Source organism: Dendroctonus ponderosae, unplaced genomic scaffold (assembly GCF_020466585.1).
Source record: "Dendroctonus ponderosae isolate FM_Combo_2020 unplaced genomic scaffold, Dpon_F_20191213v2 Dpon_F_20191213_4, whole genome shotgun sequence".
Taxonomy (NCBI): domain Eukaryota; kingdom Metazoa; phylum Arthropoda; class Insecta; order Coleoptera; family Curculionidae; genus Dendroctonus; species Dendroctonus ponderosae.
Window position 1 is genome coordinate 7,733,872 of NW_026018611.1, and position 15,890 is coordinate 7,749,761.

Consider the following 15,890-nt stretch of genomic DNA (forward strand, 5'->3'; position numbering starts at 1 on the left):
CATATTTGACAGTAAATGGGGCTCCCATTTACTGAAATACCATGAATTTCGATCCCCCATTCCAAACGTGAGTACTCCAGGCCATTTCCGTTACAGTATGATAGTTCTTCTAATCGTTTTTGTTTTTAACGCAAAATTCTTATTAGCAAAACAATACGTTAATACTTTTGTTATATACTAAAATTGTAGTTATGCTCGTCATTTCCTCGTAAATATTTTTTAATTTGTAATAATAGTTTAGATTTTCATATATTATTCAATACCTAAGCGAATATATTGAATAGCGTTGATAATGTAAGATAAAGTTCTGTGATATCCACTTGTGGATCAACCATACTTAAAGTATAGCAATGTATATTTTATATTTGAGAATCAATAGATTTAATTTGACACTCCTCCCGATAGTTTCTCATTGTTTAACAAACATATAGATTTGAATTTGCTGAAGCAAGTATTTTGCAACCTGAAGTACTAACCCTTTATTATTAATTTTCAAGCTTCAAGATAAAATAATGATGTTCGATACCCATTTTAAGCTATACCTAGAGTGTTAGAAAGTTCAATCAACCTGCATGAATCTTCATTAGAATGAATCGAAGCACAAAAATCGACCTTCATATGATGAACTAAAAACAATAGAATCGATTTTTATTGTATAATATGAAAACTTCATAGGGCAGAAAGACCGATTGGGTCGATAGCCCTTTTCTGTAGGAAACAAAGATTATTTATATATATAAAACTTTTCTAAAAAGCAGTCAAATTGCCATAGTAAACTGTAAGTTTTAAATTTTATACATTTTCCTTCTTTAATATTTATTTTGGCAAATTATTTCTGATGTCCCATCAGAGCTAAATATATTCGACAGACGTTTTTTAAATGAAACTTTAGAACCAATATCCGAAAATCTATCTAATCTGTAAAACATGTGAATTGATTCGGGTAAGTATTCTTATTTTTTCATAATTGGTTTAAATAAGTTTATATCTTTTGTGGTGCGATTTTATTTAAATTAATTGACTAAAGAAGAAGAAAAATTAAAAATGAGAGAATACACATATCATTTATTTCGAGGTATAGAATGCGTTTTTGATGAAAGGGGTTATCAATTCATATTAGCGAGGTGGAAAATGTCTCTTTTTGGCGACATCCTGAAATTATGGGGCAAAATACCCAAGTAAAAACATGTCTACATTTTTTTAGTTAAGTCTCAAATATACAGTTTTATAAAATAGTTACTTACTATGTACAATAATTTTCAAAATTAATATTCCAGATTATTTAAAGTAAAAAAAAAGTAAGTAAAATATAAAAACATTAACTTCGATTGGAACGTTTACGAATCAATATAATTGATAAATACTTTACTGATTAAGGTTAATATTATAATCCTTCTCATGGATAAATTTAAATTTAATACTGAATTAAAAACTGAAATTGTAGTTAAGATCTAATTTGCTGATATGTAAGCTTGTTCTATTTATAATGTTGTATGTATGTATAATGTATTCTAAAATCTGAAGAAATTAATGAAGTCAGCAAATAGAACCGAATATCGGGATACTAATTAAAATTATTCTGTAGGGTCGACTGCGCCATAATCGCCATTTATTCAAATTTGCCATGTTGCCAACTTTAAACTATGCCAAACATGAGTGCATTTACACCGGCTGATTATAATCTCTTGTTTACAATCTACTGCCAAATTATGGATGGCTGAATTAACCTAATGGCAAAAGTGTTATTTTTCAATTTCTTATTAAAGCAAAGGGATTTTAAGCTTAAACATATTATTTGGCCTGCTATAAGAAAAGTAACATCCACTGCCATGTCGAGTGTTACTGTGTCAGATAATGATTTAATTACAAAGTCTCAGAATTTGGCCCCACAGCTAAGTGATGGGAAACATAAGGGCCAAGTGAGTAAAGCCTTATTGCAAACGCATTTTCGCAAATACGTAAAGTTTTGTTAATCTACTGGAACATGTCAATATTGAATTTAACTCTATGAGAAGGAAATTCAAGTTTAGAAAAACCGTTTTATATCCATTGTGCTTCTGAATTTGATACCTTCTATTTTTCGGGTAAAATCGAACAACCGATACTACAAATTCTTCATAACGGTGACGATTACCTGAAATTTTGAGCAAATCAACAATATTCCAGCAGAAAGTTTTCGTGCACATTTATTATTTGCGTTTTAAGCTTAAACAACGACGAATTTGAGACTGAACCGAACTAAACGAATGATTCCGAAACGTTTTGGCTAAAAGCAATATCAGAAAAGGACCTTTTGAAAATTACTTAATAATAAGGAAAACGACACGCACACGGAAAAACTAAATGCCCTCTACTTTACAGGCGGGAAGAATTGGTGTTTTTGGCGGAAGCATAGAATTTACAGGAGCGCCCTACTTTTCTTCAATTGCAGCATTAAAAGTGGGGGCCGACTTGAGTTATGTTTTTACCATAAAAGACGCCGCATTTGTAATAAAATCTTACAGTCCCGAATTGATGGTGTTGCCATTTTTAGATGATCCAGATGCAATTAAAAAGATCAACCCTTGGATTGATCGATTGCATGTAGCATTGTTGGGTGCGCATATTCATGTGTTGAATTATTCGAATAAACTATTCCAATTTTCCTCACAGGTCCTGGACTAGGTCGGTTAGAAGCAACTCAAAAAGTTTTTGAGGAAATTATTGACCTGTGCAGGATTAAAAACATCCCCTTACTAATCGATGCTGATGGCTTGTTTTTTATCGCTCAAAACCCAGACATCATAAAAGACTATCCTAGGCCTGTTATTCTAACACCCAACAAAATGGAATTTAGAAGAATAGTGGGTGAAAGCGTAAACGGCCTATTGCCTAAAGTAGACCAAGCTAAACAATTCTTGGAAAGAGTTGGACCAAATGTTACCATATTTTGCAAGGACGCTGTGGATGAAATCGTTACATTAGGGAAAAGTATTCAGGTGAGACATCTTGAAAGTACGAATTTAGAAATAAATTTAATTTTAGTTTATTCAGACCCTATTTTACAATGGATGCATAAATCACACTAAAAATTTCACTTATTATTGATCACAATATTCCACAAAAAATATGGAAGATTGAATATTTAACCACTAATAAATTCCAAAACAGGTGTTAATCTGCAATTAAATAAGTACTGTTGCTGCATGTAAATAACCACTGGATACTTTACTGTTGTTTGTCTTTCTCTTCATTGTAACATTTAATAGCAATGCTTTCAAAATATTTCACAAAAAATGCCGCGAATAGACGGAATGGGCCGATCACCATACTTTGAACTATCACATCCACCAATGAGTGAAAAGGACTCATGCCGATACAAAGTGTAGTTAAAACAAAGCTCTCAAACCCTACGGAGCTGAAGAAGTGTTGCTTTAAAGCATCGTTCATAAGTTGGGTAGCTACAGTTTCTGCCGAATATAGTCCTCCAGACTCTGACATGATTTTGGTTTCCTTCGGTTTTGTCTTGTTTTCATTTTCAAATCCCGGAGTATCAGTGTCGGGCGGTAGGGCAAGGGTAACACTAATGTTATAAGGTTTCACTTCCATGTAAAGTGACTCTGCTAGGCCCCTGAGAGCGAATTTACACGATGAATAAATCGAATATCCAAACATTCCCATTAAAGCCACAGCTGAGGCAGTCAGTACAATAATTCCTTCCTTCCTCTCTTTAAATTTCGGGAGAACTGCTTGAATGGGGTAAATGGTACCCAATAAGTTAACATCAATTAAATGTTTCACGTCATTTTGCTTCATGTCTTCTAATCGGCCACATATTGCCAGACCTGCACAATTGACCAACATATAAATAGGTCCCACAGTGCTTTCCAGTTCCGCGAAGTTTTTCTCAATAGCCTCTTTATCACTAACATCAATTGAAGCGCTATTAATTTTCTGAGCTTCATTTGCATGATCTTCAATTTCTTGCATTGCTACACGTAATTTATCAACATTTCTTGCCACTATTGTTACATGTGCGCCTTTTTTGGCAGCCAAGATTGCAAGGGCCTTTCCAATTCCACTGGAACCGCCCGTAATCACTACGTGCCTTCCAAGTAAAGACTTTTTGGAACGCTTATTTAAAAACTTCAGGATCAAACCGATAAGAACAAAAATTAGTGGGATGGCACAACATATTATTTCAGTTTGATATTTCCCAAAACTCATTTTTTTTGTATAGAATTTTAAGTTAGAAGCAACTAAATACAAACTTTTAAATCTAACACTTTAAAGTTTATAACCTAACAGATAACACGGTGAACTAGGATCTAGATCATAGATGAATATTAAAATATAATCATAGAACAAGAAGATTGTCTAGATCTTGCCTTGTCAATTGTCATCGTAGTTTCTACTACCGTGTGACGAAATTAGCTAACAACGGTGTTGCCAACGCCAGTTGTGTAAGTCTCGACAAAATGTAGCACAAAGTGAAACGCACAAAACTTACACAAGATATGTAACGGTTGAAAACGGTATTTTCGCCACAAATTTGACGAAAAAAATTAAGGGGAAAGGTATAATCTACAATGTGAACAGTAGTTTTTTAATTGAAATTCCTACCTAATAAATATTCTGATTATTGAGTTATTACTCTACAGCCAAAGATATCGCAGGCAGACAAGACGAACAGAATTAGACAAAGTTGAGCGAGGTTCGTATTTAAAAGGCCCATTGGCAAATTTTTGACGGCCCCGGAATAATAAATAAATAAACCGCTTAAAACGGGCCAAAAGTGTTGTTTAATTGGTATTTGACGCTTCTAGCCTGCGTTTAGTGAGTTTGTTGGATTTTTCGCTTTCTTGAGATGAAAATGATGTATCATGGAAGTATTTTGAGATAATTTATATTTTTGGAAAACATGTGCCTCTACCGCTTATAAAATTTTCAGTTAAAATTCAAAATTTTACATGGGGATTTTTACGGCACAATGGCTTTCCACGCAAGAAGCTTCCGAATATCCACATATAGTGTTTGAGTTTATAATAAGGAAGATTTTGTGGCTCAAAGATTCCGACCGTTCAAAAAATGGTTAAAATAGTTCGAAATTTTATGTTATGTCGTATTCCTTCATCCTTCAGATGAAAATGATGTAGAATTCGAGGCATTTTGAGAGAATCCATAATTTTTCAAAACATCGACCCCACACTTTACGGAAAAGTTCATATTTGTGTTTTTTGACTTGAGAAAGTGCTTACAAATGTGCATTTATAAAGGGTTTGGGTAAATAATAAGAAAAAAATCATTGGCTAAGGGTCATGAACGCTCAAAAAACACTTTAAATGTGCCGAAAATATCTATTTATTTCCGAACTGAAACTAACGTGTTTTTCAATTAGCATTCATCAAGCGTTCTTAAGATTAAAATGACGCAGAATTTGAGCTATATTGAAAAACTTGATCTATGATGTTAAAAAATCTAAGCTTTGCATGCATGTTTTTTGAGCGCATCGAATTGTTTCGGACCTAAAAATCTCCCCAATATGCGTACTTATATAAAGTACGTCGTCGATTTAAGATCGAAAACATTCAAAAACCGTTTAAAATGGGCAGAAAATGTTGAGTATTTCGAATCTGAAGCTTATGTCCTCTTCCTCAACGCATTCATTTTACATTTCCAGTGCGGGTTTTTTTGGTTCAAACCATTGCTTTTGACTGATTAATGAAAAATAAAGTCACTACAAAAAAAACTTATTTAGAATATATTTAATTTTTAGATAAGTGGAGGTGGTTCCGGTAGAAGGTGTGGAGGTCAAGGCGATATGTTGGGAGGAACCATGTCAACGTTTTTAGTTTGGGCTTTAGAAAAAAACTGGCAACCAGCGGTTGCATGTTACGCTGCAAGCAAATTAACCAGAGACTGCAATTCAAAAGGTTTTGCTAAATACGGTAGAAGTATGGTGGTTACCGATATGATCCATGAACTACCCGGCGTATTTAGAGAGAATTTCGAGCTCAAGGAATAAGCTAACATTTTACCATTAAAAGAAACATGGCCTGATTAAGAAAAAAATATTTGCATTACTAAAGTTGCTGTTTAGTCAAAGCATTTTAAAGCAATATATTTTGTTATAATTGAATTTGAGTTTAATTTACCACTAGTTTGATCAATTTCACAGAGTACTTAAATAGAATGAACAATAGTTTTTTATGAAAACCAACTGAAACCTACAGCTTTATTCGAAACCTGGACGCCGCTTAAGGGCCAATTATTTTGTGTATATGAATGTATGTTTTGGCCTAAAAATTATAATATATCCGAAACGGTTGACCATTGCTCAGTTAATATATTATATTTTTGACCTCCCTTCTCGAGCACTATCTATGCCCACTTAGATTTCAGCGGCAATTCGGAAGAGAGAAGCAAAAACATCAACACCAGAGTGTTGATGCTTTGATGATATGTATCAAACAGGAGATATTCCAAAAACGATGGAAATATCCAATCAATCGTCCCTACCTTTCGATAGCCTTTCTCAATAACTGGCTTTTACGTATTAGATTCAAGCCGAAATTTTTACCCTCCAAAAAAATAGAAGCAAAAATAAAAATAATTAGAACGTGAGAGGAATGGCTCTAGAAAATTCCCACAATTTCATATGGTAATAGCGGAATAATTGCAAAGACTTAATTTAGCGCGTCTTCAGAACAATATTTTCCAAATGAGGATTTATCATAAATTCCCCATTGTTTAAAAAATTAAAGCAAACATTTTTGGCAAAATTTTCTTTTTAAGACCGCAATACTCAACAAAGGTGGTTATCAAGCTTTGCTTTGCTAGATATAAAAATTATGCTATATAATTCTGCTCTTTGGTAATATAATTCGTGTATGGTGTAAATCCAACCAATGAATATTATTTCACATAGGTATCCGCGCTTACAGACATTTAGGCACTACGGAAAGTATTGTTTTTTGACGTAAAATTTTCAGAGTAGCTGAGCGCTGACAATTATTTGTTGTTACATGCTCAGCTCTTTATGTTTTATGATTTTTCCTGTTTATAACAATAACTTAACAGAAAATTAACAAAATGGCATGAGTTAAACCACACCTGGCTGCTCAAGACATAATCAAAGTAGTAAAACACTTGCCTTGCTGGTTTAGTGACGTGGATGTGATCATTTAGGTTATATTTACTCCACTTTCCCAAAGAAAAACTGGATCTTTAATAGAAAATCAAAATGTTCGAAATAACCGACACACAAAGTAAGTATATTTTTTATTCGATTAACGAGCTATTATATTACTTTTAAAGTTAAGATATGCTAGCAGCAAAGTATTCTCTGTTTTAGAAATAGGTGTAGGCCTAGCTGGATTTGGGGTTTTCTTCCTATTTTTGGGAATGTTACTACTATTTGATAAAAGTTTACTGGCATTAGGCAATGTAAGTATTGAATTCAAGCTTTAGGCTGCTTTAAACCACATATATCATTCGGAAAATATAAGAAACTAATTATTTTTTAATTAAATCTGCAGATCCTTTTTATTGCTGGATTGGCAGCAGTTATTGGTAGAGAGAGAACATTCAGATTCTTCTTCCAGAGGCATAAAATAAGAGGAAGCCTTGCATTTTTTGGAGGTATTATCATAGTGTTATTTGGTTGGCCCATGGTGGGAATGATTTTTGAAGCTTATGGATTCTTTATGTTATTCAGGTATGCCATGCATGGCCTATTTCGTTATTTAAGAAAAAAAATCAGGTTTTTGTAGCTTTAAGGTATATTATTTTTCTTTAATAAAATAAATGTTTAATTTAAACTGAGAGACACGTTGAATTTTATTGTATACTTAATGGTTTTTCAGTGGTTTTTTCCCAGTTGCCATAAACTTCTTGAGGAGGGTTCCAATCTTAGGCACATTTTTGAATTTGCCTGGTATTAGTAAAGTAAGTAACGCTTGTTGAAATGTTATTTTAATTTTGGGTCAAATGACTATTTTATGACTGACCCATGCATGATAAAAGTATTAATTTTGATAATCCATATTTACTAATACGCGTGTTTTATTTATGTATGTTGCTTTTTAAGTGCTGCACTATTTTTTTGTGCTTTTTGGTTTGCCAATGCATAGTTGAAACCATATTCTGTATTTTGAAGCAATACATAAAGTTTTTTTAAATATTTTCAAACTTTCTGCCAAAAACCCTTTTTAAATATATTTAAGACATTTTAAGTGAAAAAGGAACATTCACGAATAAGTTCAGGCATTTTCGGCAATGTTCCAAACAATAAAAGCAAATAAGATTGTGTGGATGTCTACCACATCCATTCAACTATTCCATGGTAAACCAAACACCCTATAAAAGTCCGTGTAAGTAATTTAATTTAGTTTAATTACTTAATCAATTCTTTCACTAAATAATTAACGCTTTACGTTTTTATAATATTTTCCTTTTTTGTAAGCTCGCCATTTTTTGTTCATTGTCTTGTGGTCGATTAAAATCTTTAATTGTAATAAAATCGATTTCAATACTAAGTTTCATTATTATGGTGGTTCATTTCAATCACAACAGGTTCTTAAATAGAATGAGGAGCATGTCTGAAGTTGGTCTAGAAGATCATTGTGTGAAGAAGGAATCATATGGCATAGCCGAATATTTAACTAATCTAGAAGCTTCACAAAAAAAATTATGGTTAAGCATAAAGTTGGAAGAAGTTAAAAGAACGGTTTATTATTTCGTGAATTATCCAATGGATCAAAATGCCACATCACCAAAATTGTATGATTTTCAAGGTCTACATATCTGAGAAAGAGTCACAGATGGTGGCGAATAAAGTTACAAGGTCTTGCGTTTTTTTTAAGGACAGCTATTTTTTATCTCTGGTTTCATTGCAGGCCGCACATAAAATTGTGAAATTTGTATTCCTGTGGTTCGAGAAGAAACGTAACTGTGTTCTTAACTAAGAGAATCGAAAAAAGAACGCCGCGTTATACATGTTTTGGTTGTGGTCACCTCTAGAACAATGCAAATTTGAACCGGATAAAATGGTTGAGACGTTTAAAAAAGTGCTGTGTTAAAACGTTGTCTTTACAAATTATTTTTTTTGTTTACGTGTCTTATGTCGTCTCTCTATATTTTGCAAACACTGTCCACTCACTTTGAGAAGGCAGAATTTAATTTGTCTATTAAATTGCTGTTTTTATTTGTTTTTTTTTAGAAAATGTATATTATATGGTTTCATCTTCATATACATTACCATCATCCATTTATGGACGCTTAAAGCAAAATGCATAATTTCGTTTTGGATAAAAAATTGAATAGTCATTTGATTCAACTGGTTCTTGGGTTCTCTGTATATTTAGAATTATCGTTTCTATGTTCCAGATAGTTGATAAACTGGCTGGAGACTCCAACCGAACAACGGTCTAACTAACTAATATGTATGCATGTGAAATACAATGATTCTCGTCTGTAATCTAAACACTAACTTAATAAGTATATGGTGTATGTACAGAAACAACTTTTTCACTTACTGTGTTGGAAATAAAACATATGTTTAAGTAAGGTTTAAACTTCGTTTTTGTAATTAGCCCTTTGTGTTATTTAAAGGCATRTTTTCTTTTATTTCAGTCTTTRTTTTATTTGAATATGGATTGTAAAATTATTTATTTCRGCTTACATTGCCTTGGAGAGATGTTTCTTTCGCAMWACTCTATTCTAATCGAGAGATTCATCAATTTAAGRCTTGCAATATTTCCACGAAATTTGAAAAATAYATGTCTTGGTATATTATCTGTTTTTTTGCAGTATTTTGYGTTTTATTATAGTTACTTTGAAATTTATCGATGTTGCGCTAATTTTACTCATAAGTGTATAGTTCAAACCTGACAATATGTTCAAATTTCATCTATTGTGAGTGGAAGTGCCWYTTTTCTGATTATATCATGTATTGTGAGTGGAAGTAGTAAAAGAGTATTATACGGTTGTATGGCGGTTTGATATCAGGATTTTGAATTTTGCCTGCGCAAGTTTTAAAACTGTTGCTYAATCTATGTCTGAAGTTGTAGTACCTGCGTATCTTTATTGTTTCACCCTTCCGTATGTGTAAAATAGTTAAGTGACGAAGGGCAAATGTRATTTGCAACTTGCGCTCTATAATTACATACATTTTTTGTAAATTATTAAAACCTTTAAAGTTAAAAAGTTTAAACCGACCTTCTGACTATTAACCTAAAGAATGATGAAGATTCTTGGAGATAACATGGCAGGCGATTTCAATAGGCCAACACTTGTTCACGTCTTGTTTACGGGTTTTCATACGAATCATCTGTTATAAAATGAAATAATCCTTATTCACATTCACGATCACAAATGAACTTGTAAGCGGTAAGTCGTTTTTATGATTGAACTGACAGTTCGATTTCATAATTATTGGGAAACGTCGCTTCGCATATTTTGCTTATACGACAATAAACAAATAATTAACAGATGTATTAAAATATTTGTTCAATCAATAATGAAGTAAATTCATATATGTATTACAATTTTTTTTTTAAACAAACAACATTATTAATTCACGGTTGAAAGCCGCCAGCAGCCATTGCGGTGATTTCTTGGTTGCCTGATATCTGGGATACGAAAGCAAACGCAAACAGCGAATATTTGACAGTGGCATTCAATTGTGTGGAACTTTGTGGAAAAGCTTATCTGAAATTAATTTTGCTAATTCTTCGATTTTTCACACTTTCAAAAGTTATTTCCTGAAATAGAATCGACAAAATGTCATCCAAAACTTTTGCGTCGATGAATTTGGTAAGATTTCAACTGCAGCTTATATACGCTCGTTTTAGCAGTCTTTTGTCGGAATAGTTTTTCAATATCCTTTAGCAATCAGCCAAAGTTAAACATTGAACACCTATTCAGAATATGTCGATGCGTGTTGTCATCTAACAATTATTTAAATTCTACATTTGTTTTAGTCTTTCGGCTTACAATTTCATATGTTGCGCCATTCTTTACTCGCGCGCTCCTTACATAGGTTTCCAAGAGGAAACTACGAAATGTACCTTCGAAATTCAGTATAAACTGACTTTGATATTGTGAATCCTGATCAGTATTGCAAATAACTTGGAAAACTCATTTTGGTATAAAGAATATTTTAGTTAATACACATTCTAGGTGATTTAGAAAACTAACCTCAATCAAACGCGCAACTTTTTTTTGTTTGACTAAATATTGAAGATCATTGCAGAAATATACTAAATATAGTGTGTTTCAAATACATGAGTAATTGTTTACCTGAGGTTGTTTCATGCCGAAACGTTCATATAACATCGATCCGCAAATTCTACGTTACCGATTATTTTACTTATTTTCTCTTACAGCTCTTCCCATTTTCAATATATTTCGCTTAGAATTTGGGAAATTAGAAAACTTCTTTCAATATTCTGCTTGTCGCATTGGGCAACCTAAATTATTGTCAAATACATCCACACTTTTCAGTTGTGTTGTATCTTCGCCCGTTGCCACAAATTCGAAATCAAAGTTAGCCTCGTTAATTAAGTTTGTAAAGTGTAGCGCACTCCATACTCAACAGAATATTGTTTCCCAAAACGGAAATACATACATAACATCACTTAGAACGGTCAAGGGTACAAATTAAACTTACTGTGCATTATAAGGTAAGGTGGAGTAAGTGCGCCCTGATTTTCTAAGAGAACACATTCGAACTAAACGTTGAAGAACACAAAATAACAAAATACGAAAGTAATTGATATATGCACATTTTTTACTGTAGAGGTGGACACTTGCACTATTACGAATATAAATTTAGGGCAAGTGTGAACTCGACTTCTATTTATCGTTGTGTGATTGAAGAATGTATGTGAACGCTACCATTCAGAAAGTATTTAAATTAAATCGCACATAATATAAATAAGCTAAAAAACCTTCACCATTATGAACTGAACTCCATTACACCATTCGACTTTTAACTTCAAAGGATAATCATAGAACCATCACAGAAAAAGTAGCAAAATGCTACAACTCGTCTTCAGGCAGATATATGAAGCTGATATCAAGTCAGCTAGAGAACCTTTCAGTTGTGGCTGCACTGTTATGTTTATTGTAATGTTGTAATAATGCGGTTTTAAAATATTATCTACTTCAATTTGTTTATCATTAGTAATTCGTCGTGTTTAAACTACATAGGAAATCCCCTTTCTTTAATTATGTGAGATATTTCAAGAGACAGTTTTAGTTTTCCTATCATGCTAACGCATACACCTTTCAAGTCGCGCCAATGTACTCTTCAGGTTTTGGCGAACAGCGATGTAAAAAACTCAGTAAACACTTTCCAACTATCGAAGAAATATGTCAAGAGACTGGTGAAAATCTCCATATTGAACATTATTTACCAGCGAATTGCGATTTCTGAGAAGGAATTTGAGGTGAAGAAATATGAAAAAATTCCCTATAGAGTATTTAAGCCCAAGTCGCAAAATACTTTTATCAGGGTATATCATGCGGTCACCAATGGTATCATCGAAGCTATAGACAAAGATTATGTAAGTAGTTAACATTCCATAAATGTTTTAAATATTTTGTCCGTTCCTTAATAAATTATACATTTGCTACAGTATCTCTAAGAATCAGCTGACTCTTAATATTTTTTTTTCAAAAACTAAGCAATAAGGTGCTTCATTATATTCAAATATCATGCAAACTAAACATTTCAGCTGAAGGAAATTGTTATACATATTGTCGGAAAAGATAATTACGATCCCTTGGAAACGTACAACATAAAAATTAAATATAATAAGCAAGATTCCAAGTCTAATCAGAAAAGTTCAGCAGTAAAAGCCGCAACCATGGAATATTTTAAAGCTCTGACTGAAATACCAGGGAATAAGTGGCAAGAAGACAATGTGAAAGTATTTTTCGAGCTTTCTTATAACGAAGGTTTGTATGCTCTGAAGTAACAGGAACGTGTTGGTAACCAAAATGGTTATTTGCTATTCAGGCGTTCCATTTGAATATGAGCCTCCTAACTTTGAACCAACCAAAGAACTGCTGTGTTCTAACACAAATAGCTTAATGAGCTTGGGAAATATTTCTACTGGCTTTCATAAAGTTAGTTCGTGGGGCTGCGGCGCAAAAGTAAGTTTGTAAGTGCAAAGCACTTTTATGGGATAATACAAAACAGTGAATAGTCTTCCTAATGCGCGTATAAACGTTGGTTTTGTTTTTCGATGCAGTTTGCCGAAGTTCGAGAACTTACTCCTTCTGCAAACTGTTCAGTTCCAGTAAGTAATGCAAAAAATAACTTATTGGAAGATGATGATAACTTATTGGAAGATAATATGATGGAATACATCCCTGAGGTGAAGCTGAAACATAACAGTAAGAAGTTTTCACGCCCATAAGTGTTCATTTCAAGATATTCCTCCCAGGTAAAAGGTGCTGACTTGTTATGAAATTTTTTAGATGGTACATGCGGCGAAAACGCGTCAAAGAAACGTAAACTACAGGTCATATCACCTAGTTGTGACTTAAGTACAAACGGAGGCAAGTTATACGTATAAAAATCACAATTTTCTTATCTACTTATACTGTTAAGATATTATGATCAATCGAAAAACACTGGCAATTTTTAGAAATTGATTGGGGAAATATTTCGATCCTGTCCAGTGATGATGACACATACTGTCCATGTAAATGGCCACTGCCTGACAAATATGAAACCATAAAATGCACAAAATGTTTTGCAAAAGTACATTTAGCATGCCACGGATACATCAGTATCGAAGCTGTTGATAAAACTAAGTTTAGCTGTTATTCATGCTCATGTCCTAGGGCTGACAAGAATAAATTAGACAAATTGAATATGTTGATGAAAACAAGGTAAGTTTTACCTTCACCATTCCATACATCCGTTTTATGTATGTATTATTAAAAAGGAGCACTTTATTTTCGGAAAAGACTTGATTATCTAGGTCCGAATGGCACCACTGTTCGTTGTATTACGTAATTTAAACAGTTTAGAAGTGTACGAAAATGTATATGCTTGTTCATATGCAAAAGGACGTGTTTAATAATTTAGTCTCACTCGAGTGAGATCGCAATTGTCGCAAAATATTTCAATAAAATTAGTACCTTGCTTTAACTATTTAGTGCACACAAGATGCACACAAAATAAATTTGATCCAATTTTGCATTGATTTTCACATTTTGATTGATTGATCAGAATTTTCACATTTTTTGTCTATTTCAGAGCAATTATCTATGGAATTCAACTTGAAAAGTCTATTCCATGCGAAATGCAGTTGGCGACTAAAGATGAAGCCGCGTATATTCTGGATCAACTAGACTCACTTGGAGTTATTGACTGCTCGTCTTCTTCGTTTAGGTAAGCTGTCGTTCATTTTTTTCTGCTTATTTAAAATATATGTACTTTAATTTTCACAAAACTCTTATGTCATCTGATACTGGAACTTTGTACTAGTGTACTTTTTAAAACGCATTAAATACAGTTCAAATATCGATTATTCAGTGTGGTTTTCATAAAACCATTCGTGTAATCTCGAATGATGCGCTGTTAAGAGGGTACCTAATCTGATAATTAATAACAAAATAGGTTTGACGAATAAAGAACCGGTAGTCCATTTAGAATAATCTACCTTTCCCGTACATTTGTGGTAAACGTTGTCAGAAGAGATAAGTTGTTGGTAAATTGCGTTTCAATCCTACACATTATTCTATTATTTTTTAGCAAGATCAACGAAAAATCCTTAAGTAGTGCAATCCTCGCAACATTTAATTTCGAAGATTCGCAATACCTAGCTTAAGTAAATTTAAAAAAATAATTTTTTGCATTTGTATATCTACATTTTTATTAGAGTTAATTAATATTATCATACGATATTCTTAATTATTGTAATTTCAAAGAGACAAATATTTTCATTTCAATGTAATCATTGTCCTCCACTAGTTACCACTCCCTTATATGTATATTAGTTACCTTATGTAGTATGTAGTTATAACTTCTGCATTACCAAATTTGTTCTTTGTTCGTTTTGTAGATTATATTTAATGAAGAAATTGTATTAAATGAAAGTGAATAACTGATTGTCTATAGTTAAATAATTTGAAAACTTTGAGTAAATATACGGGAAAGTGAAAAACACTGTTTTTTAAACATCAGGATTTTTACTCAAGGTAAAATGTATTTGAAGAGCTAATTCTTTTAGAAGAGATTTTCTTGTATCTTTCTTATAAAAAAACAAATATTTTAGATTTTTTTATGTACAGTTATGTAATGCAAAATGATGTCCAGATACACCTTAAGTAACGTTTCCTTCATCGCAATTTTCAAAAAAATTATAAACCCGTTTTTAAATTATTTAGAAACATCGCAAACAACAAAAAATCGCTACATTTACTAATGAAGCCCAACATTTTTTCGAACAAGTTGATATGCTATTACATTTATGTTTGGATTTTTACTTTATTTTGTACAAAATTTTACTATAAGAACTTTAACATTCATAACGTTATTTGGGTCGTACCTATGCTTTTGATACTTTGCCTGATAACATCTTGATAGTGTTTTAATGAGCTCCGTTGTTTGTTTTTATTTTTTGGGAAAAATTTTGGCTAGTTTAGGAAATATTCGACTTACCGACTTACGAAATACTTTGTTTCTTAAATTAGGTTTTCTTACTACTCAGGCTCATCGAGTTTATGTAGTAACTGTACACTCGCCACATCAAGCTATAAAGAAAAATTTATTTGAAGGGAATACATATTTACTTTCTACCGGGCGAGTCAATTCTTACGGAATTGAATTAAGTTTTTTAATGAAATGGAGCTTTATTTAGATATTTTTACATCGGAACCTAATCGTTTTT

At 32.4% G+C, this 15,890-nt stretch overlaps 5 protein-coding genes across 18 annotated transcripts in view; 3 read left to right on the plus strand and 2 right to left on the minus strand.

The window, feature by feature from the left end:
- Positions 1-6,118, plus strand: part of LOC109537018 — a 35,100-nt gene extending 28,982 nt beyond the window's left edge. For all 11 annotated transcript variants that reach the window (XM_048665959.1, XM_048665956.1, XM_048665955.1 and 8 more), the window contains 3 exons: positions 2,362-2,596; positions 2,653-2,978; positions 5,756-6,118. In XM_048665959.1, coding sequence (XP_048521916.1) covers positions 2,362-2,596; positions 2,653-2,978; positions 5,756-6,004 — 810 coding nt within the window. In that variant the 3' untranslated portion in view covers positions 6,005-6,118. The remainder of the gene's footprint in view (positions 1-2,361; positions 2,597-2,652; positions 2,979-5,755) is intronic.
- The window catches only part of LOC109537154, a 136,578-nt gene that overhangs the window by 102,919 nt on the left and 17,769 nt on the right, over positions 1-15,890 (minus strand). The window lies entirely within an intron of this gene.
- LOC109537023 (3-ketodihydrosphingosine reductase) lies at positions 3,010-4,356 on the minus strand. Its single transcript, XM_019903539.2, has one exon. The coding sequence runs from the start codon at positions 4,204-4,206 to the stop codon at positions 3,208-3,210; it is 999 nt and encodes a 332-aa protein (XP_019759098.2). The 5' UTR covers positions 4,207-4,356; the 3' UTR covers positions 3,010-3,207.
- Positions 6,910-9,554, plus strand: LOC109537026 (vesicle transport protein GOT1B). Of its 2 annotated transcripts, none has more exons than XM_019903541.2 (5): positions 6,910-7,247; positions 7,334-7,425; positions 7,518-7,696; positions 7,845-7,926; positions 9,367-9,554. In XM_019903541.2, the coding sequence occupies exons 1-5, from the start codon at positions 7,223-7,225 to the stop codon at positions 9,409-9,411; spliced, it is 423 nt and encodes a 140-aa protein (XP_019759100.1). In that variant the 5' UTR covers positions 6,910-7,222; the 3' UTR covers positions 9,412-9,554. The 2 variants fall into 2 exon arrangements, with proteins under 2 accessions (XP_019759100.1, XP_019759101.1); XM_019903542.2 differs by having other exon boundaries at positions 9,371-9,554.
- Positions 10,648-15,164, plus strand: LOC109537020. Of its 2 annotated transcripts, none has more exons than XM_048665973.1 (9): positions 10,648-10,794; positions 12,297-12,548; positions 12,720-12,942; positions 13,004-13,140; positions 13,239-13,383; positions 13,468-13,548; positions 13,638-13,884; positions 14,255-14,389; positions 14,618-14,783. In XM_048665973.1, the coding sequence occupies exons 1-9, from the start codon at positions 10,762-10,764 to the stop codon at positions 14,628-14,630; spliced, it is 1,266 nt and encodes a 421-aa protein (XP_048521930.1). In that variant the 5' UTR covers positions 10,648-10,761; the 3' UTR covers positions 14,631-14,783. The 2 variants fall into 2 exon arrangements, with proteins under 2 accessions (XP_048521930.1, XP_019759094.2); XM_019903535.2 differs by having other exon boundaries at positions 10,649-10,794; positions 14,753-15,164.

Coding starts and splice junctions, on each gene's coding strand:
- LOC109537023 (XM_019903539.2), bottom strand. CDS start 4,206: ATGAGTTTTGGGAAATATCAAACTGAAATAATATGTTGTGCCATCCCA.
- LOC109537026 (XM_019903541.2), top strand. CDS start 7,223: ATGTTCGAAATAACCGACACACAAA. Junction 7,248..7,333: donor CGAAATAACCGACACACAAA/GTAAGTATATTT, acceptor TCTCTGTTTTAG/AAATAGGTGTAGGCCTAGCT. Junction 7,697..7,844: donor GGATTCTTTATGTTATTCAG/GTATGCCATGCA, acceptor ATGGTTTTTCAG/TGGTTTTTTCCCAGTTGCCA.
- LOC109537020 (XM_019903535.2), top strand. CDS start 10,762: ATGTCATCCAAAACTTTTGCGTCGATGAATTTG. Junction 12,943..13,003: donor CGAGCTTTCTTATAACGAAG/GTTTGTATGCTC, acceptor TTTGCTATTCAG/GCGTTCCATTTGAATATGAG. Junction 13,384..13,467: donor GGTGAAGCTGAAACATAACA/GTAAGAAGTTTT, acceptor GAAATTTTTTAG/ATGGTACATGCGGCGAAAAC.